The 22,204-nt window shown below is 36.5% G+C and overlaps 1 protein-coding gene across 2 annotated transcripts; it reads left to right on the top strand.

Moving 5' to 3' along the window:
- The first annotated feature begins 15,620 nt into the window (after window positions 1-15,620).
- Window positions 15,621-21,182, top strand: LOC107795133 (aspartate aminotransferase, mitochondrial). Of its 2 annotated transcripts, none has more exons than XM_016617715.2 (10): window positions 15,621-16,106; window positions 16,221-16,306; window positions 17,937-18,143; window positions 18,226-18,331; window positions 19,124-19,228; window positions 19,315-19,487; window positions 19,798-19,957; window positions 20,041-20,136; window positions 20,200-20,294; window positions 20,922-21,182. In XM_016617715.2, the coding sequence occupies exons 1-10, from the start codon at window positions 15,927-15,929 to the stop codon at window positions 20,989-20,991; spliced, it is 1,278 nt and encodes a 425-aa protein (XP_016473201.1). In that variant the 5' UTR covers window positions 15,621-15,926; the 3' UTR covers window positions 20,992-21,182. The 2 variants fall into 2 exon arrangements, with proteins under 2 accessions (XP_016473201.1, XP_075104256.1); XM_075248155.1 differs by lacking the exon at window positions 15,621-16,106 and adding an exon at window positions 16,404-16,674 and having other exon boundaries at window positions 16,215-16,306.
- The last annotated feature ends 1,022 nt before the right edge of the window (window positions 21,183-22,204 follow it).

Raw genomic sequence — 22,204 nt, 5'->3', positions numbered from 1 at the left:
ACTGTCAGTTAAATTTTTTGGAAAGTTTTTAAGTGAAAAATGGATTATAATGTGAATTAGAGCTTTAAAACTCAATGGAGTTGACTTTGGTCAACATTTTGAGCAAACGGACTCGGATCAGTATTTTGATAGTTCCGATAGGTCCGTATCGTAATTTGGGACTTGGGCGTATGCCCGGAATCAAATTCCGAGGTCCCTAGCCCGAGATATAGAATTTTGATAAAAATTAAAAGTTTAAGTTCAAATAGTGACCGGATGTCGAATTATGTGCAAACGACCCCGGAATAGAATTTTAATGATTCCAACAGCTCTGTGTGTTGATTTTGGATTTAGGAGCGTGATCGAAATTTTATTTGAAAGTCCGTAGTGAAATTGGGCTTGAAATGGCTAAAATAGGAATTTAAAGTTTGGAAGATTAACCGGGGAGTTGACTTTTTGATATCGGGGTCGAAATCCAGTTCTGAAAATTTTTACAGCTCCGTTATGTCATTTATGACTTGTGTGCAAAATTTGAGGTCAATCGGACTTGATTTGATAGGTTCCGGCATCGAATGTAGAAGTTGAAAATTCTTAGTTTCATTAAACTTGAATTGGGGTATGATTCGTGGTTTTAGCGTTGTATTATATGATTTAGAGGTTCGACTTAGTTTTTATGATATTTTAGGACTTGTTGGTATATTTGGTTGAGGTCCCGAGGGCCTCGGGTGAGTTTCGGATGGTTAACGGATCAAAAATTGGACTTAAACAGCTGCTGCAATTTTTCTCTTCTGCTGGAAATTTTGGGCTGTGATCGAGCCCAAGATCGAGGCCCAAAATCGAGGCCCAAAAATTGAGCTCCCAAGATCGAGCTCCCGTGATCGAGCTCCCTGTTCAGACTGGACAGATCTATAAGTTATAAAAACAGAGGCATTCGACCCATTTGCCATTTTTGACAAACTTGAACTTGAGCAGAGGCGACTTTTTGATAGATTTTCAAGTAAAGACATTTGGTGTAAGTGATTCCAACTCGAATTTGGTCTATATACACAAATATATCAATGTTTTCACCATTTAATTAGTGTTTTGAGATTGAAATTTGGAAAATTTTAGAAATCTCATAGAAACGAATTTTTGAGATTTCGGTATCGATTCGGAGTCGGATTTGAGTAAAACTGGTATGGTTGGACTCGTAGTTGAATGGGTTATCGAATTTCATAACTTTCGCTGGATTCCGAGATGTGGGCCCCACTGACGAATTTTAATTAATTTCGGGATTTTTATTGAAAATATAGTATTTCTTATAGAATTGATTCCTATAAATTTTAGTGATTGTATCGAATTATTTATGGTTAGATTCAAGCCAATCAAAGTTGTATAATCAAGGAAAGGGCCTTATAGTGGATTAAATTGGAGCAAATTGAGGTAAGTCTCTTCTCTAATCTTGTGAGGAGAAAATTTACCCCATAGGTGATTAAATTAAATAATTGTTGTTAATTGCGGGGGCTACGTACACACGAGGTGACGTGAGTCCGCGAGTAGCTACTATTAATGCTAAAGTCCGGGTAGTTTAGGATGCAAAGCATGAATTACTTGTGTAAATTGTATTCTTGTGTAAATTTTATTCTTTATTAATTAAAATATTTGATGTATATATATTGAGAATTGTTATGAAAGGTAGAAAAATATAAAATTTTCATATGCTTAATTTTTGTTTAGATTAATTAATTATTAAAATAAATTGTTATCCTCTCGAATAACTTTTACAATAAATACTCTTATTTCGGAGGTACATAAGAAAATGTCCTCCTTTCTTGTGGATCGGGCCGAACGCCTCGGCAGGATAGATGCATCTATGGATCGTGTCGCACGTCCCTCGGCAGTGTACACAATATTCTGGATCGGGCCGAACGACCTCGGCAGAAATCGTGCTTAATAATAATAATTACATGATACTTTGATAGTTTATTGTAGCTTGTGAAGCTAATTGATAAATTTGGAAATCTTTGAAATTTAAGGATTATTATCCCTGTTAGCTAAGGAATTATTGTTATTCATGTAAATGAGATTAATTAATAAACTGAAAATTTATTGGAATTGAAAGAATTTAGTTAATTTATTGAGAATTTTTGCATTTGAAGGAATTTAATTATTTTTGCTGGTTAAATAAATTATTTTTATATTCTGTGAATCATGCTGAATTATATATTCTAGTTTTATTTTAATTATTATTATTGACCCGTAGTGAGTGTCAAAGTCGGTCATCTCGTCTCTACCACTTCGAGATTAGGCTTGATACTTACTGGGTACACGTTATTTACGTACTCATACTACACTTGCTGTACTTTTTGTGCAGGACCTGAGGCAAGTACTAGTGGGGGACCTACCATCTTACACTCACGTTATCGAGGGGCATAGTGGTGAGCTACCTTTCTGAGCCGTTCTGCAGCTACCAGTGTCTCTCCTTGTATTTATTTTTCATTCTGTCTATTTTTATTTCGGACAGTATTTGAGGTTTTGTATAATCTACTAGATGCTCATACACTTGTGACACCAGGTCTTGGCACACACATTGGTAGAATTTGAATTTTATTATTTTCTTGGTTTTAACTTTTGTCAGTATAAGCTTAATTTATTAAATTGGCTTGCCTAGCTGTAGTGTTGGGCGCCATCACGACCTATAGGTGAAATTGGGTTGCGACAACATGGTATCAGATCATTAGGTTCACGTAGGTCTTACAAGTTATGAGCAGGCCTAATAGAGTCTTGTGGATCGGTACAGAGATGTCTGTACTTATCTTCGAGAGGCTATAAGGTGTTAGGAAATTTCCTTTCTTCATGTTCCATCGTGCAATTGATGTAGTTCTAAATATCCTTCTCTTATTCTCTCACAGATGGTGAGAACGCGCTCGAATGAAGTTCCAAACCAGGGAAGAGCTACTCCCCCAGTTGCTAGAGGCCGAGGGAGGGGTCCAGCTCATGGTAGAGAGCGAGGACGTCCCAGGACTGTTCCAGTTATGCCGCCAGTGGGTCCAGCAGAGAATCCCATTATTGAGGAGCAGGTGAGGTGCCTGTGGCAGAGTCAGCTCCGGTGGATTTCACATCTGCACCGGGATTTCACGATGTCATGGGTCGTATGCTGCGGTTCATGGACAATATGACTCAGGTCGGTTTATTTCCGACAGACCCAACCACATTTCAAGCGGGCGGGGGAGCATAGACCCCTACCGCACAGGCCTATGGACAGGCAGCTGCTATATATCAGACCCAGGGTGCACTACCGGTGGGTGGAGCCTAGCCAGTGGCAGCAGCTATACCTGAGCCCAGGCCAGCTGTAGCCGCTGATCCTCAGAAACTATTGGACAGATGGACTAGACTACATTCTCCTGTCTTTGGGGGTGAGCGACATGAGGATCCCCAGGATTTCATTGATCGGTGCAAGGATAGACTGTACAACATGAGGATATTGAAGTCTTATGGGGTAGACTTTGCTACTTTTCAGCTAGAGGGCAGAGCCCGTAGATGGTGGAACTCTTATGTTCTTGGCAGACCAGCAGATTCTCCTGTCATAACTTGGGACAGGTTCACCCGTATCTTCCTAGACAGGTATATTCCACCCTCCCAGAGGGAAGAGTTGGGGTTTCAGTTTGAGCAGCTCCAGCAGGGTCAGATGTCAGTGACCGATTATGAGGCGAGGTTTTCTGAGTTATCTCGCCATGCACTTATGATACTCCCTACTGAAGCGGAGAGAGTGCAGAGGTTTGTTGCGGGTTTACATACTGGCATTCAGGCCACTATAGCTCGAGAGGTTGAGATGGGTACTTCTTATGAGCTAGTCGTGGAGATAGCCCGGAGGATTGAGGGTGTACGTCAGCGGAACCGAGAGTAGGGTATGAGAGATTAGCGGTTCAGGTATTCTGGAGAGTTCAGAGGTGCTCTGTCTGGGGGCAGAGGTCAGTTCGTGAGAGGGTAGTCCAGCAGGCCCCCATATCAAGCACCACTGCCTCCTCAGGGTGCTCCAGTACGACCTTATTTTAGTGCTATACCAGAGAGTTCTTATCGCCCACTAGCTATTCAAGGTTCTTCCAGTGGGTATTCAGGTCCCCAAGGCCAGACCTCTAGTCAGCGGCTTATTGCACCACAGAGTTATTACGAGTGCGGGGATCCCAGTCACATACAGAGATTTTGCCCTACGCTTCGGGGTAAACTAGTGCAATAGGGTCAGCAGCCTATGATTACCGGACCAGTTGCTCCACCAGTCGTCCGACCACCTAGAGGTGGAGGTCAGCCAGTTGGCGCTCCAGCTCGATTCTATGCTTTTTTGGCCAGACCAGATGCAGAGGCCTCACATGTCGTGATTACAGGTATCATTTCTGTTTGCGGCAAAGATGCCTCGGTATTATTCGATCCAGGATCTACGTATTCATATGTGTCATCTCTATTTGCTCCATTCTTGGGTGTTTCTCGTGAGTCCTTGAGTAATCATATTTATGTGTCCACTCCTGTATGCGATTCTGTTATTGTGAACCGGATCTACCGGTCTTGTATTATTACATTCTGTGGTTATAAAACTAGAGCAGATATCCTATTGCTTGAGATGACCAATTTTGAACTTATTCTGGGCATGGACTGGTTATCTCCATATCATGCTATTCTAGATTGCCATGCCAAGACTGTTACCTTGGCTATTCCAGCATTGCCTAAGCTTTAGTTCATTTAATCGAGTTATTTCTTTTATAAAGGCTCAACACGTGGTTGAGAAGGGTTGTTTGGATTATCTAGCCTATGTTTGGGATACTACTGCAGAGACTCCGGCTATTGATTCAGTGCCTGTAGTTCGGGAGTTCTCCGATGTATTTCCTTCAGATCTTCCAAGTATGCCACCTGATCGTGATATTGACTTCTGTATTGACTTGGCTCCAGATACCCAGCCTATATATATCCCACCGTATCGCATGACTCCGAAAGAATTGAAAGAATTGAAAGAACAACTTGAAGAGTTACTAGCCAAATGGTTCGTCAAACCGAGTGTATCGCCTTGGGGTGCACCGGTATTATTTGTGAAAAAGAAGGATGGAACAATGCAGATGTGTATTGATTGTCGCCAATTGAACAAAGTCACTATTAAGAACAAGTACCCGTTGCCGCGTATTGATGATCTATTTGACCAGTTGCAGGGTGTTAGGGTGTTCTCTAAGATCAACTTGAGGTCGGGGTACCATATATTGATTCGTTTGTCATCGTCTTCATTGATGACATCTTGATCTACTCGCGCAGCAAGGAGGAGCATGAACAATATATGAGAGTAGTGCTTCAGACATTGCGGGAACAAAAGCTATATGCTAAGTTCTCTAAATGTGAGTTCTGGCTTGAGTCTGTTGCATTTTTGGGATATATTGTATCAGGCGAGGGTATTAAAGTTGATCCCAAAAAGATTGAGGCAATTTAGAATTGGCATCGGCCCACTTTGACGACTGAGATCGGGAGTTTTCTGGGTTTGGCAAGTTATTATCGTCGGTTCGTGAAAGGTTTTTCATCTATTGAAGCACCTTTGACCAAATTAACCCAGAAGGGTGCTCCGTTCCGATGGTCTGATGATTGTGAGGTGAGCTTTCAGAAGCTCAAGACAACATTGACTACAGTACCAGTGTTAGTGTTGTCTTCCGGTTCGGGGATGTATACAGTGTATTGTGACGCTTCACGTGTCGGCTTAGGTTGTGTATTGATGTAGGAAGGGCAAGTTATTGCATATGCTTCACGTCAGTTGAAGCCCCACGGAAAGAATTATCTGATACATGATTTGGAGTTAGCTGCGATTGTTCACGCTCTTAAGATTTGGAGGCATTATCTTTATGGGGTGTCTTGTGAAGTTTACACTGATCATCGCAGTTTGCAGCATTTGTTCAAGCAGAGGGACCTAACTTTGAGGCAGCGCAGATGGCTGGAGTTACTAAAAGATTATGATATTACTATCTTGTATCATCAGGGAAAAGCAAATGTGGTTGCAGATGCCTTGAGCAGAAAGACAAAGAGTATGGGTAGTTTGGCTTTCATTTCAGTAGAGGAAAGGCCATTAGCCTCGGATATTCAGTCCTTGGCTAACAGACTTGTGAGGTTGGATATTTCAGAGCCCAACCGAGTTCTTGCATGTGTTGTGGCCCAATCTTCACTATTTGAGCAGATCAAGGCTCGCCAGTATGATGACCCACACTTGATGGTTCTTCGTGAAACGGTACTACGAGGTGGTGCCAAGGAAGTTACTATTGGTGCGAATGGTGTTCTGCGACTCCAGGGTCGTCTATGTGTTCCTAATGTGGATGGACTGAGGAAAAAGATCCTAGAGGAGGCACACAGTTCTCGGTATTCTATTCATCCAGGTGCTATGAAGATGTATCGTGACCGGAGGCAGCATTATTGGCGGCGACGAATGAAAAAGGACATTGTTGAGCATGTAGCTAGGTGTCTAAATTGTCAGCAAGTTAAATATGAGCACCATAGGCCAGGTGGCCTACTTCAGCAGATGACTATACTGGAGTGGAAATGGGAACGCATCACTATGGACTTTGTAGTTGGGTTGCCGCGAACCTTGCGGAAGTTTGATGCAGTTTGGGTCATTGTCGACAGGTTGACCAACTCGGCACACTTTATTCCTATTGTGACTACGTATACTTCAGAGAGGTTGGTCCAGATATATATATTCAGGAGATAGTTCGGTTGCATGGTGTGCCAATTTCCATCATATCAGATAGAGGTCCTCAGTTTACTTCACATTTCTGGAGAGCAGTGCATATTGAGTTGGGGACCCGTGTAGAGCTCAGCACAGCCTTTCATCCGCAGACCGACGGGAAGTCAAAGCAGACAATTCAGATTTTGGAGGATATGCTCAGGGCATGTGTGATTGACTTTGGAGGTCAGTGGGATCGTTTCCTACCTTTGGCCGAGTTTGCTTATAACGACAGTTACCAATCCAGCATCGAGATGGCTCCATTTGAGGCTTTGTATGGTCGACGATGTCGTTCGCCCATCGGGTGGTTTGAGCCCGGTGAGTATAAGTTATATGGTACTGATTTGGTGAAAGATGCCTTGAAAAATGTAAAGTTGATTCAGGAGAGACTTCGTACAGCACAATCCAGACAGAAGAGTTACGCAGATCAGAAAGCGCGCGATTTATCCTTTATGATGGGGGAAAAAGTTTTCTTGAAAGTTTCGCCGATGAAGGGAATCATGAAATTTGGGGAAAAAGGAAAATTGAGCCCAAGGTTTATAGGCCCATTTGAGGTGTTGAAACCAGTTGGAGAGGTTGCTTATGAGCTTGCATTGCCTCCCCTATTGGGAGTTCATCCGATTTTCCATGTATCTATACTCCGGAAGTATCATGCCGACCTATCACATGTGTTAGACTTCAGCACAGTTCAGCTAGATAATAGCTTGGGTTATGAAGAGGAGCCAGTTGCCATTATTGATAAACAGGTTCGCCAGTTGAGGTCCAAGAGGATTTCTGCAGTTAAAGTCCAGTGGAGGGGCCAACCAGTCGAGGAAACGACTTGGGAGGCCGAGGAAAACATGCGAAGCAAATATCCACACTTATTCAGCACTGCAGGTATAATTCTAAACCCATTCGAGGATGAACGTTTGTTTTAGAGGTGGAGAATGTGATGACCCAAAATGTTATTTTTAAATTTAATAATTAATTATGTATTCTAAGACCTCAAAAAAGTACTATTTATCATATCTCAACTTGTGTGCGCAATCCGTTAAATTTTCTGAAAAGTTTTTATGTGAAAAATGGATTAAAATGTGAATTAGAACTTTAAAACTCAACAGAGTTGACTTTGGTCAACATTTTGAGCAAACGGACTCGGATCAGTATTTTGACAGTTCCGGTAGGTCCGTATCGTGATTTGGGACTTGGGCGTATGCCCGGAATTAAATTTCGAGGTCCCTAGCCCGAGATATAGAATTTTGATAAAAATTAAAAGTTTAAGTTCAAATAGTGACCGGATATCGAATTATGTGCAAACGACCCCGGAATAGAATTTTGATGATTCCAAAAACTCTGTATGTTGATTTTGGACTTAGGAGCGTGATCGAAATTTTATTTGGAAGTCCGTAGTGAAATTAGGCTTGAAATGGCAAAATAGGAATTTAAAGTTTGGAAGTTTGACCGGGGAGTTGACTTTTTGATATCGGGGTCAGAATCCAGTTCTGAAAATTTTCACAGCCCCGTTATGTCATTTATGACTTGTGTGCAAAATTTGAGGTCAATCGGACTTGATTTGATAGGTTTCGGCATCGAATATAGAAGTTGAAAATTCTTAGTTTTATTAAGCTTGAATTGGGGTATGATTCGTGGTTTTAGCGTTGTTTGATGTGTTTTAGAGGTTCGACTAAGTTCGTATGATATTTTAGGACTTGTTGGTATATTTGGTTGAGGTCCCGAGGGCCTCGGATGAGTTTCGGATGGTTAACGGATCAAAAATTGGACTTAAACAGCTGCTGTAATTTTTCTCTTCTGCTAGAAATTCTGGGATGTGATCGAGGCCCAAAATTGAGGCCTAAAAATCGAGCTCCCAAGATCGAGCTCCCCTGGTCGAGCTCCCTGATCGAGCTCCCTGATCGGGCTGGACAGATCTGTAAGTTATAAAAACAGAGGCATTCGACCCATTTGCCATTTTTGACAAACTTGAGCTTGAGCAGATGCGACTTTTTGACAGATTTTCAAGGAAAGACATTTGGGATAAGTGATTCCAACTCGGATTTGGTCTATATACACAAATATATCACTGTTTTCATCATTTAATTAGTGTTTTGAGATTGAAATTTAATTTTTTTTAGAAATCTCATAGAAACGAATTTTTGAGATTTCGGTATCGATTCAGAGTCGGATTTGAGTGAAACTGGTATGGTTGAACTCGTAATTGAATGAGTTGTTAGATTTCATAACTTTCGCCGGATTCTGAGATGTGGAACTCACGGATGAATTTTAATTAATTTCGAGATTTTTATTGAAAATGTAGTATTTCAGTATTTTAAAAGGCGTGGGCGTAAGGCATGGCGTTTTACATATGCCTCAGCGGGGCATAAGCACCGAGGCGTGGGATGTAAGCCCCATAGGTATTTAATTTTTAATATTTTATAAAATAATATAATGACAATTAATATTTATAAACAGGTAAAATTGCATAAAAATTGAAGAAAACTATATATATATATATATATATATGTATGTGCTCCATCCCCACAAAAAATTAATAAAAATAATCTATTATACGTTACTTACAAGCACAAGTAATTTGAGTCTAAAAGAATAAAATTTTCTTTATGGAGGAACAAAAAGGATGATTAACCTGCAATTTGAACTTTAAATTTGCTGCTATGAAGAAAAATGTAGTTCTCTTTGTATTTGTAAAAAAAATTAAATATTCGTTGCTTTTGGGAGATATTAGCAGACTAGCGAACAAGATAAAAATTAGGAAAACCACGAATTAGGGTTTAAATCAATAAAAAAGGTCTTTACTTTTAAATTTAATACTTTTGAGTTCCTTTTTAAATCTTTTGAGTAATTACCAAACTCACTTTTGAGAATTTGGGTATTATTTTTTTTTTATTTGCACCGGGTGTCCAAGTCTCTTTGAGCCCCGACTAATCCCGGGGGTGCACAGGCCCTCGGCAAGGAGTTTCCCGCAAGTGCACCACGGTTAATTCAGGTTTTACCCAGTCCGATGGCCCTCAGAAATTATTTGCACCCAGTGAGTTTCGAACTTGAGACCTTGAAAGGGAGCAAACCCCAAGGCTCAAGTCAATTGCTACCAGGTCAACCCCTGAGGGTTGAGAATTTGGGTATTATATGAAGAACTAATTCAACAAATATTGTTTTAATTTGAAAAAGTCACTTGGGCTTACTATTAATGCTACTATTAATGCTAAAGTTCGCGCGTAGCTACTATTAATGCTAAAGTCCGGATAGTTTAGGACTCAAAGCATGAATTACTTGTGTAAATTGTATTCTTGTGTAAATTGTATTCTTTATTAATTAAAATATTTGATGTATATATTGAGAATTGTTATGAAAGGTAGAAAAATATAAAATTTTCATATGCTTAATTTTTGTTTAGATTAATTAATTATTGAAATAAATTGTTATCCTCTCGAATAAATTTTACAATAAATACTCTAATTCCGGAGGTATATAAGAAAATGTCATCCTTTCTTGTGGATCGGGCCGAACGCCTCGACAGGATAGATGTATCTATGGATCGTGCCGTACGTCCTTCGACAGTGTACATAATATTCTGGATCGGGCCGAACGACCTCGGCAGAAATCGTGCTTAATAATAATAATTACACGATACTTTGATAATTTATTGTAGCTTGTGAAGCTAATTGATAAATTTAGAAATCTTTGGAATTTAAGGATTATTTTCCCTGTTAGCTAAGGAATTATTGTTATTCCTGTAAATAAAATTAATTAATAAACTGAAAATTTATTGGAATTGAAGGAATTTAGTTAATATACTGAGAATATTTGCATTTGAAGGAATTTAATTATTTCTGTTGGTTAACTAAATTAGTGTTATATTCTGTGAATCATGCTGAATTATATATTCTAGTTTTATTTCAATTATTATTATTGACCCGTAGTGAGTGTCAAAGTCGGTCATCTCGTCTCTACCACTTCGAGATTAGGCTTGATACTTACTGGGTACACATTGTTTACGTACTCATACTACACTTGCTGCACTTTTTGTGCAGGACCTGAGGCAAGTACTAGTGGGGGACCTACCGTCTTACACCCACGTTATCTAGGGGCATAGTGGTGAGCTACCTTTCTGAGCCGTTCTACAACTACCAGTGTCTCTCCTTGTATTTATTTTTCATTCTGTCTATTTTTATTTTAGACAGTATTTGAGGTTTTGTATAATCTACTAGATGCTCATACATTTGTGACACCAGGTCTTGGCACACACATTGGTAGAATTTGGGTTTTATTATTTTTTTGGTTTTAAATTTTGTCAGTATATGCTTAATTTATTAAGTTGGCTTGCCTAGCCGTAGTGTTGGGTGCCATCACGACCTATAGGTGAAATTGGGTCGTGACATTATATATTCCATTTATATAAATATACATAAAACATATAATCCTTGTGCATTTCATGTACTGAAGTAAAAGTAGAACAAACCAAACAATTATGAACTAACCAAATGGTCAAGTGAATTAGTCCCTACCAAGTATGCTAAGATGGTATATCAATCCATCACTTATACTTCACACAAACAATTAAATGAAATACAAACTTAAAGTAAATTCCAAGTATATTATATCAATTTTTAGGTAAAGCGCAATAAGAAAGAACTGAAAAAGGTAGCATATGCTGATTCAATATCTAGCTACTTGGAAATCTTATTTCACGGCATCAATAGATAATAACACCAACATTGATGTTCCTAGAATGAACATGCATTCCAGTCATAAGTTAAAATAATAGTAATACAGAAACAACCAGATTCCAGAGCCAATGGTTTATGAGCTATAACCAGATAAATATTTGGGCACAATTTGTTACTTTATATACTGTAACACCAAATTTCTAATGTAACGCGAAGAGTAATTTTTAGGCGTTCCACTTTCATGCTGTCTGGCAAAACTTTCAGGTTTCATTGGAATTAAAAAATCAGTACATTAAAGATGATCTCGAGCATAGAAACGTTCAGAAAGAATGTTTGACTTCTTCTGAACGCTTGACTTCAGGAGCATATATTTCAAGAGATACATGTCCCAGAAAGAATATGGTACTTGATTTATTAGTTACTCTACATAAATGAACAAGTGATAAAAACAAAAATAACCAAATAGATAGCTAAAAATTACAAATCAAGCACCATAAGTCATGCTGTGGAATTTGATATATGACATCTAATGGCGTGGGAGACTTATTATGGAAAGCTTCAAAAACTAACTTGTAAAAGATCCATGTGTGATTTAAATGAAAATTATGGGTGGTAATATGGTGAGCTTCATGTTCAAATGGAAACTGAGGCTAATGCTGCTTAAGCGTGTCTACTTGTTGATATTAAGAAAGTGACTAAAGCAGAGGAGCAAGTTAGTGCTTATAACTTTTGTGACTTGGTATCTAAGCACATGTGAAAATTAATGAAGAAGAAACCTATGTGGTTAGTCAATAACGCCTTATCAGTTATAAGAAGTACTGCACTATACCGATACTAACTCTATAGTTTAAGTTCTGTCTTTGAAGAAGCCTCTTCCACTGAAGTTGCTTCATGGCTCATGAAAGCCCTAATAGGTTCTCCAAACCTGTAAATATTTTAAATTTACTGAGTAGATATAGATCACTAAGAAGACATCTTATACAAAAATAAGAATGGTATGTATGAATCGTTGATAAACCTTGTAAAACTTAGATTTTTTTTTCTTTTTCGTCAAGGTATTAAAGACCATCTAGCTTCTTAGTAGGAAATCGGAATAAAGATTCCATTATTTCTCAAAATTATTCAATTAAGGATTACCATCGATATATTTTTCTCTATCATAAAAGATTACGATAACAAGAACTACTCCTCAATTTTAAATAAGAAATAAAGAATAATTAATACTAAAAAGATTAATGAAGATCTAATCTCTCACATTTTGGTAAAAAGCGTTCAATTCTGTGATGCAAACCATCAAATATTTGTAATTTGGCCAAAACATCGGATCGTATGAACTATCATAGCTTGCGACTTCATTCTATTCAAAATGAACCACTGTTAAATTCAAAAAAAAAATCCTTAAAAATTAGTAATTAAAGATGTGGAGTATGATAAATACTAAAGTTTGGGAGGGGGGAGGGGGGGGAGAGAGAAGATAGGTGTACAAAGGAATGCTGACGCTTGCTTGTTGCTTCTAGAACCAAATATATGATAAAAAAGAAAATGTTGTAGTTATAGCAACAATACTCATTGTTGACAAATGATTAACTTCAATATAGCTACATTTATACCCCATTTTGAAAAATGCATACAAATTGAAGACCCATTAGAGCAGTTCAACATGGAATCCTCAAACCTTGAAGTTCTTAGCCGCTTAGTCCTTTAGTTTGTGCACAGTCCGTTGGATATGACTTTATTTCCTTGATTTAGAAGGAAGTTCTAAACCATCAAGATTATTTTTCAAAGTATATAGACGGAATTTCAATTCAAACTTTTTTTTTTTTTGCATAGGATGGATTGAACTCAAAGTTTTACAAACCCCCCAATTCTTAAAGTAACTCGTAAATTTAACTATTAGTTCCGCATTGGCTTTAAGTCAGTACTTTTAGGTTTGTTCGGTTTTCAGAGTGCTGTCACTTTCTGCTATTTTTCATTATGCTAATATACTACAACTTCTGATTGGAGTATTATATCAAGATTAAGTTTTTAGTAAAGACAATCTCCTATAAACAAAATTAAAGAGAGAGCAGAAGCATATTTTCTCTAGTGCCGGACCAAAAAAAACTATCATACCAGTTAATAGCAAATTATATATAGTAATATGAAAAGAAAAATTAATTGTTGTTGCAGTGTAGCTACACTTCTTTAAAATTCTGATCATAGTTCAATTACAGAATTCTTATTTATGAGAAAACGAAAATCTTCTTCACATATTTGAAAGCAACACAAAAAATAAAAAGAATGTATATGCTAGCCTCAAGAATTACATGAGAGGGAGAGGGAGAGAAACAAGAAGCTGCGGTTGGAAATACAGAGAGGACGACCTAATAAAATTAGAAAAGCAAAAAGACTATGTTAAAGAAACAACAATAAAGCAAAAAAGACTAGAGTTCTACAAAAAAAACGGGCAAAATCAACACAAATATAATATGGGTAGACCAAAAATTGAAAATGTCGAATACAACAAAGAGAAATTTCAGCAAAATTTAAAAGGAAAGCTTACCTGGACGAGAAGATGAAGAAAAGAGCCGCTGGTGCTCTTTTTTTTTTGTCAGAGATGAGAAAGAAAAAGGGTCCTTATAATTCCATTTTAATTGTTGTGACGTAATTACCATTTTGACCTTAAATAAAGCTAGATTTGCAATGATGCCCAGCCGTCAGACCATCTTTGCTCTTTCTATATAATAGATATAAGTTAAATTAAAAGTGATCTAAGATACATTTTTGGTTACTTTACCAAAAGCAACTAAGAATGCACGAAAAATATCTTTTAATAAAAGAGTGCAATTGCAATCATTTAATCCTACACTAGTTCTTTTTAAGTTGTGCAAAATGCAATTCAAAAGGTTATAAAGTATGTAACAATATGTAAATTACCTTGTCAAACAATGAGCAATTTCGCCTATGTGCAATGGCATGTAATCTTTTGGCTTGAATTTCAAATGAACCCATAACTTTAGATACGAAATATGAATTTATATGTAAAAACTTATTAAAATCTTAATAAATATTAGATTTAACTCATAATATTAACAATACAATAAGTTTAATACTAAAAATCTTAAAAATTAAGTTCATTAAATTTAAATTATGAATCCGTCTCTGCATGTGTGTGATTGAAGTATTGACTATTGACACTGCTTTCTTGGTTCTTTCAAGCAAAAGGGAAAATAGGCTATAACACGAGCTATAACACAGCCCACTGGAACATCACGACTAAAGAGTAAAACCATGGAACACACTGGTTTAAAAATGGAGTAGTATTATTAACATTTGAACGTAAGATTTTCTTGGATTCCTTCGACATGAGGAGGTTGGCTTCTAGAAATTTGAATGTTTTTTCGTATTCCTTAATTCAATTTTCCATTATGTCACTATTACCAAATATTTTATTTCATCAAGTGAGGGTATTTCTAAATTATTTTACTTTTATGTGCTTAGCAAAAATAGTTAGACGATTAGATTCCTTGAAATCACAGGTAAATAAATACGCAATATTCAATTGAACACATGGTTTAGTAGTCTAAAAAAGCTAATTAATTTGAAATTTGAAATTATGTTGAACGTGTAATAATTTTTAAAAATGCAATGAATAGAATTTTGGTCCATTTTAAAGTAAATTGCAAGTTGTAAAATGCAAATGTAAAAAAGCATGAGACTTTGGGATTGAAAGCTAAGTCTTCCTTTCTTCCCAATTCCTCTTTTCTTTGTTTTACATACCTTAAATGCAGATAAATTAGGAAATACATATTACAAAAATAATATGTTATGTACTCAGACTACTTTATCTAATGATGCTATTTAATATTCTTTTGCGTAAATTATGTTAATTCTCTTTTTAATCTGTCTAAATGAATGACACACTTTTTGAAATAATAAATTTTTATATATTTTTTATATTCTTAATAACATGATTCATTGGAGCTCTCACCATCACTTATTTAAATAAAAAGACAGTTAAAACTCTCAACACCATTTACTTAAAAGTATATACTCTGTGTATTTTAAATTATTTGAACTTATTTTCTTTCTAATCCGTTCAAAAAAGAATTACTTCTTTCTAATTCGAAAACAATTTCGATTAAACTTTCAATTCTATTCTTAATTCGAAACTTTTTATAATATAAAATATTTGATATTATAAGTTTCTTCTTTAATTATGTGTACAGTCAAATAAGTTTTTATAAATTAGAAAGGAAGTAATATAATCTTAGTACTCTGCAGTCTGCATATGTTTAACTTATTAGTAAAAGTTAAGAGCAAGTCTTCCTTTTTGACAAAGGGAAGAAACTAGCAGAGAATACAGCCCATTGGAACTTGAGTAGCAAACCAGAGTTTTCAATGTCTTCGTCTCATAACATATTATTTCAACTACTCACTTTTTTCCTCTGAAGAAACACCAACTTGAAGTTCTACATTCCCTTTCCCTGATTTTACAATCCCAACTCAATAGAGGCTTTAATTTCCTACACACTGTGTCTGTCTCAATTCAAGAAAAGAACAGAGTAAGAAGACAGATCAACATGTGGAGCAGACATGTTATTAGATTCAGTAAAAGAAGGATGTCAACCTCAGTAGCAACAAATGGCAAAAACAATATGGAATGGTGGGACCATGTACAACCAGCTCCTAAGGATCCAATCACAAGTGTCACCGAGTCTTTCCTCTTTGACCCAAGTCCTTTAAAGCTCAATCTTGGTGTGGTAATGTTTTTTCTATTTCTTTGGTTATTTTTTTTTTTTTTTTACTTTATTCATTGGCATTTTTCTCCTTCTTGATTGATGATTATTTTATTTTGTTACACTTTTTGTTCATAGGGAGCTTATAGAGATGATAAAGGAAAACCAGTTACTCTTGAGTGTGTTAAAAGAGCGATGGAAAAGATATCAGACTGCGAGTTTTTGTGAGTACTTTTTTTTTTAATTTTTTTTTGACCTTATTGTTTCGTGTTGAGGGGTCTTGTAGCAACAGTAAAATTATCTCTCCTGTGTGACATATAGATCGGGTTCTAGCTGTGAAATCGGCCAATAATGCCTGTATCAGGTAGACTGTCTATATCACACCCAAAGTATGCGGCCCTTACCCGGACCCTACGTGAATGCGGGGTGATATTGGAGGGAGTGTCGGAGCAACAATAAAGTTGTTTCCGTGTGACCTATGTAGGTCACGGGTTCTAGCCATGAAATCAACCAATAATGCTTGCATCAGAATAGGCTGCCTATATCACATCCCAAGGGGTGCGGCCTTTCCCGGACCCTACATGAAGGCAGGGTAATGTTGCCCTTTTTCTCCCCTGTGATTAAAGAACTTTTTAAGGTTTAATGAGTCTGGTCTAAATTCATGAGTTTGGATTTAATCAGATCATATTTTGCAGAATTCTTTATCTAATTACTCAAATTTTGTCTCTTTTCTTACTTTTCTAAAGTCTGATTGGAAATTACATGAACAATTTGTTAATTTTTTTATTGAAAAGTGAAAGCATTTTAACTAGAAATTAGTCTAGGAAACGCTCTAAGGAAGCCAAAGGTGACAAACTAAGTTTAATGGAGGGACCATTTGGTTATTGGAATCGGCCAATCAGGTACTGCCCTTTTAAAGGGGGGGGGGGGGGTTCTTTCAAGGAAGATAATGAGTTCAGTAACATAACATATGGGAAGGATTTCAGGTTATTGCAGTGATATTTATGTTTCATCTTTCTTCAGTTGTAGGATGACTAATATTGCTCATTATTTAGTCTATATCTTTAGGATTGATGAGGATGAGAAAATTATTGTGTATTGAAATGAAACGGCTAAAAATGTTTAGGTGGTGCGGGGCAAATATTAAGGATTCATATAGCCAAAACCAACTAGTTTGGGACCGACATATTGTTTTTACTGAAGAGGTTGGGTAATGTTCGTGCTCATATGTACTTCAGTTTTTTCTTAGTACTCTAGGTGTTGGACAATGTTTGAGTTGAAGTTGAAAAAAATCCGTGGATTTGACCTATTGATTGGAATGAACTTCACTTAGAAAACAATTGAAGATTTGTAAGTGAAACCAGTATTTCACTTAAAGTACACCTTTAACCCAGTGTTTCAATATTTTACTTGAAGTTTAAAGAATGGAATTCAGTATTTGCAATGGCCAAACTACTGGATTCAGTATTTGCAAAGAGTGGAACAATATTTATGCCTAAATGAGTCCAAAATGTCCCACATTGGATGTATAAGAGCATCCAAAGTGTTATATTTTTATAGGGATCTTGGGTTACCTCACTCGTTGCCTTGTCATTTTTTGGTTGAGTGCTCAAATACTTTCACAATATTTGCAAAATATCCAATGAGGGATGTTTTCTGGATTCATCCTATTTCACTGCAACCATGACCATTGTTTTTCTCGTTTGTGTACGGGGTTATAGTTTTGTGCTGTGCTTTTCTACAGTCAAACTTTCTCTTAAAGCTTACAATGGATATGGGACTGCAGTTCTATTTTCACGTTTCTATCTTTTGTTAAACACGTCGTTTGGTCTAATATTGGGCTGGTCTTGGCAGGGAATCAACTAAAGCAACAACAAAGTCAAAGTTCGTGCAGGACTGTGTAAAATTGGCTTATGGATATGACTCTAATGTTGTTAAGGAAAGCAGGTTTGCTGGAGTTCCAGCTCTTTCTGGAACTGGTGCATGCCGTCTGTTTGCTGAATTCCAAAGGCGCTTCTATCCTGACTCACAAATGTTTCTACCAATGCCAACTTGGTCCAAGTAAATGTTTTTCATGTTTATAATTCGTTTTCATGCCATGTCGTTATTAATTTGTAATGTGATTGAAGTGAGTCCTTTGAAGCCACAATGACATTTGGAGGGATTCTGAAGTTTGTACGAGTACCTACCGCTATTATGATCCTGATACAAAAGGATTGCAATTTCAAGCCCTGATGAAGGATATCAAGGTTTGGTTTTATGCTGGAGGATAGGATGAGTTTTCTCAAATTTTGTTGTGAAATATTTGCTTTAACTTCACCGCCAAATCTTACATCCTTACATGACTTTATACCCTTTTCCTGCACATATGAGATTGTGTGCCTCAGTAAAAGATGGATTATGTTACTGAGCAATTTAGATGTAACCAATAAACTATATTGCTCGGACTCTTCAGAATTGTTGTTGGGTGGATGTCGGATTCTCCAAAAATAGTGCATTTTTGGAGGATCTGACACGAGTGCGACAACATTTTTGGAGAGTACTCCGAGCAACATAGCCAATAAACTCTTTGCTGAAGAATCATGTCAGAAAGTAACTATGCATATGATCCTCCTACCTGAAAAATGTAATAGAGAAAATGCCCTTGCAGCTAGGGGCGAAGCTATGTGTGGCCAAGGGTGGTCAATTGAATACCCTTCGCTGAAAAATCATATTGTGTATAGGGTAAAATATTATACTTGTTATGGATAAAAAAATAGACTTTGAACATCCTTACATAGCCCACTAGCAAAGGGTGTTTAAATTTTGAACACCCTTATTGAATTTTCTTGCTTTGCCACTGAACATCCTTATTGAATATTCTGGCTTCGCCATTGCTTGCAGCCATACAATAATATTCATTATATCATTATACGAATACTCGTTTTGCGATACTGTTGTATGTGGTTACAATATCTGAAGGCAAACTATGCTTTTGTTTACTTTCCGCTTAAGGAGTTTAGAATACTATTCATGACCCTATTTATTTGATAATCTCACAGAATGCTTCAGATCATTCCTTTTTCTTACTTCATCCTTGCGCTCATAACCCAACTGGCGTCGACCCCAACTATGAGCAGTGGAAAGAAATCTCTCACCTATTCAAGGTTAATGAAATAATATGTTCTTTTTTCTTCTCTTATTTGCTATTTAGTCTATCTTATGTGGTATCTTTTGTGTAAATTGGTTTCAGATGAAGAATCATTTTCCTTTTTTTGATATGGCTTATCAAGGGATTGCTAGCGGGGACCTTGAGAGAGATGCCACTGCTATTCGGATATTTCTTGAAGACGGACATCTACTGGGCTGTGCTCAGTCTTTTTCCAAAAACATGGGATTATATGGACACCGAGTAGGTTGCATCAGGTAGATCGCTTCAAGCTACAGTATTCTACAACTCATTTTGAACAACACCGAAATAATACTAAATTTTCATCAGTTAGACAATTTGTTCAATCCATTGAACAAACAAAGGGAAAAAACTACCGAATAAATAAAAATAGATTCAACAAAGTAACTTTAACTTGTCCATTCTTAGTGTAATCCTGAATCCACTTTAGCGCTTAGTAGTCCACACGGTCTGTTACTTTCCTGGTTTCGTGATTAGTCTCCAATTCTCAAACTTCCTTTCTTTTTGCTTCCCCTTTTCTTTTTTTGTTTTTGTTTTGGAAACCAGTATTGTCTCTCGGGATGAAAAGCAAGCCGCTGCAATCAAGAGTCAGTTGCAGCAGATAGTCAGGGCAATGTACAGTAGCTCTCCTCTTCACGGCCCACTATTAGTATCCACAATCTTGAATGATGCTGATTTAAAGGCACTTTGGGAAGAGGATATTAAGGTAATTGATGTTCCTTTATGTATTACTAGGTCCTAATTACCATTCCATTCCTTGTGCTTTACTGATTATATCTTTTGCCTAAGGTCATGGTGGATCGCATGATCAGAATGAGAATTGAATTACGTCGAAATCTTGAACAATTGAATTCGTCTGCAAACTGGGAACATATAACCAAGCAGGTATTTCTTAAGTCTTTTGTGCAACCGTATATCAAATACAGCTGCTAAATATCAATATTTCAGGTCGGAATGTTTTACTTCTCTGGTTTATCCCCTAAAGAGGTTGACCGGTTGCAGAGGGATTTCCATATATACATGACTAATGATGGACGCATCAGGTACTTAAGTCAGATTTCTTGAATTTAAGTACTGATATCAGTATACATGACAATGCAGATTGTATTGTGATCGGAAAGGTGATATCAATAGAACCACACATAGTAGGTTAAAATAGCAAAAGCTGTCAAAGACCACTAAGTTAACTCATTTGTAGTAGTGACAAGCAGTGGCGGAACCAGAAATATATACAAGGGGATTCAAACAAATTCTAGGATGTCACAATTGGAATGTGAACATATGACCTAAATCAATTTTGATCCCCCTTTACTACTATACGTGAATTTTTCTTCATATCAAGGGGATTCAACAGCTCAGATATAACCAAAACAGATCATTCTTACTCTATTTATAGTATAATTTTCCGACGAAGGGGGTTCGGTTTGAACCCCCTTCACTCTACCTAGTTCCGCCCATGGTGACAAGTTCTCCAAGAAATTTCTTAAGTGGTTTATTTCTCTGAAACTACTTTCAAATGGGAAGTTACAATAGAGTATTGGTTTTGAATTCTACCATAAACATACGAAAAGAAAAATTAAAAGAAAGAAAACAGAAAGAACAAAAGATTTTCTGATCTCCATTTTTTATGCTTTTACAATTGACATGACTGATGCATTATCATATGGCAGCATGGCAGGGGTAACAAGCAGCAATGTGGAATACTTGGCAAGTGCAATCCATGAAGTTACCAAAGTGTAAATATTAGTTAGCTTATACTATTAAATGGTGAACCCGTTTTGGCTTGGTTGAGAAGCAGTTTGTAGATTAGATTATCTATCTTAATCAAAGTCTGAAGGAAACCTGTCATATCAATATACAGTCAAACTTTTATGTAACATCCATCCTCTGTAACAGCATTTTATTATAACGGCCAAGTTTTCTTTAGAACCAATTTTTCATGTAATGTTATAATATATATTCTCCATAATAGCATTTCACTATAGCACTTCACTATAGCAGTCTAAATATTTGGGAACAAACGATGTTGTTATAGAGAGGTTTGGTTGTATATGATTCCTCGGTAAGACCTTCTTTGCCAAGTAATATTTACCATTTTTTTTATCTCCAGAATGTTTATTAAGCAAAGATCAAGAGAAAGTTGAGGGGTTTTGTGCAAAATTTCTGTTGAAGTATGAGATGAGAAGTTCTCTAGTTCTTGACAGCATCGCAAGTGCATTGATTCAAAGCATTTCATAATTTGTAGTTTAGCAAATTTTATACTCATCTTTTTAGATCATATGCACAGAAATCAATGTCTAATAAGTAATAAATAGTGGCTAAAGATGCAAATTTAATGGTAATACTATTAAGGCACTTGAATTGGAGCAAGGGGAAAACCAATTTAAATTTTCAAGAACAATTTTGCTTTTTTACATCAATAAAATCTAGTACTAATCAATTCTTTCTTGTTCCTCTTTCTGACTATAAGTGTTTTTTTAAAAAACTTTCTTGGAACAAGTTTGTGATAATATCTTCTTTCTTTTTTTTTTTTTTTATAAATTGAGTTGTTATTTAGAAAGAAAAAAATTAGATATTGAAGGAATTTTATGGGGTGCCTACCTCATTTAATTTTTGTAGTTCCACTAACTACTATTTGAAGATCCAAAGAAATGCTTCTTTATCCTTCACCTCCGCATAAACCAAAATAATCAATTGCGTATTATTATTAATAGGGTAAATGACCCTCTATAACCCCTCTAAATTTTAATAACCCATATTTTTTTTATTGACACGAAATATCCATCTGCCCCAAACATATTACATCTAATAGTCCGAAATATCTATTTTGTATAGTGACAGTATATTTTGTATATTTTTTGTATAGTGACAGTGTATTTTGTATATATTTTGTATAATGAAAGACTATTTAGTATATTTTTTGTATAGTGACAGTCTATTTTGTATATATTTT

This window comes from Nicotiana tabacum, chromosome 24, assembly GCF_000715075.1.
Source record: "Nicotiana tabacum cultivar K326 chromosome 24, ASM71507v2, whole genome shotgun sequence".
NCBI classification, from domain to species: domain Eukaryota; kingdom Viridiplantae; phylum Streptophyta; class Magnoliopsida; order Solanales; family Solanaceae; genus Nicotiana; species Nicotiana tabacum.
Note: the sequence above shows the minus strand (reverse complement) of the source record. Positions and strands in the feature narration are given on the sequence as shown.

Bases quoted from the DNA above. Each gene is read 5' to 3' on its own strand.
- LOC107795133 (XM_016617715.2), top strand. From the start codon at position 15,927: ATGTGGAGCAGACATGTTATTAGATTCAGTAAAAGAAGGATGTCAACC. The intron at 16,107-16,220 runs GTAATGTTTTTT...TTTTGTTCATAG, and splicing joins TAAAGCTCAATCTTGGTGTG to GGAGCTTATAGAGATGATAA. The intron at 20,295-20,921 runs GTACTTAAGTCA...ATCATATGGCAG, and splicing joins ACTAATGATGGACGCATCAG to CATGGCAGGGGTAACAAGCA.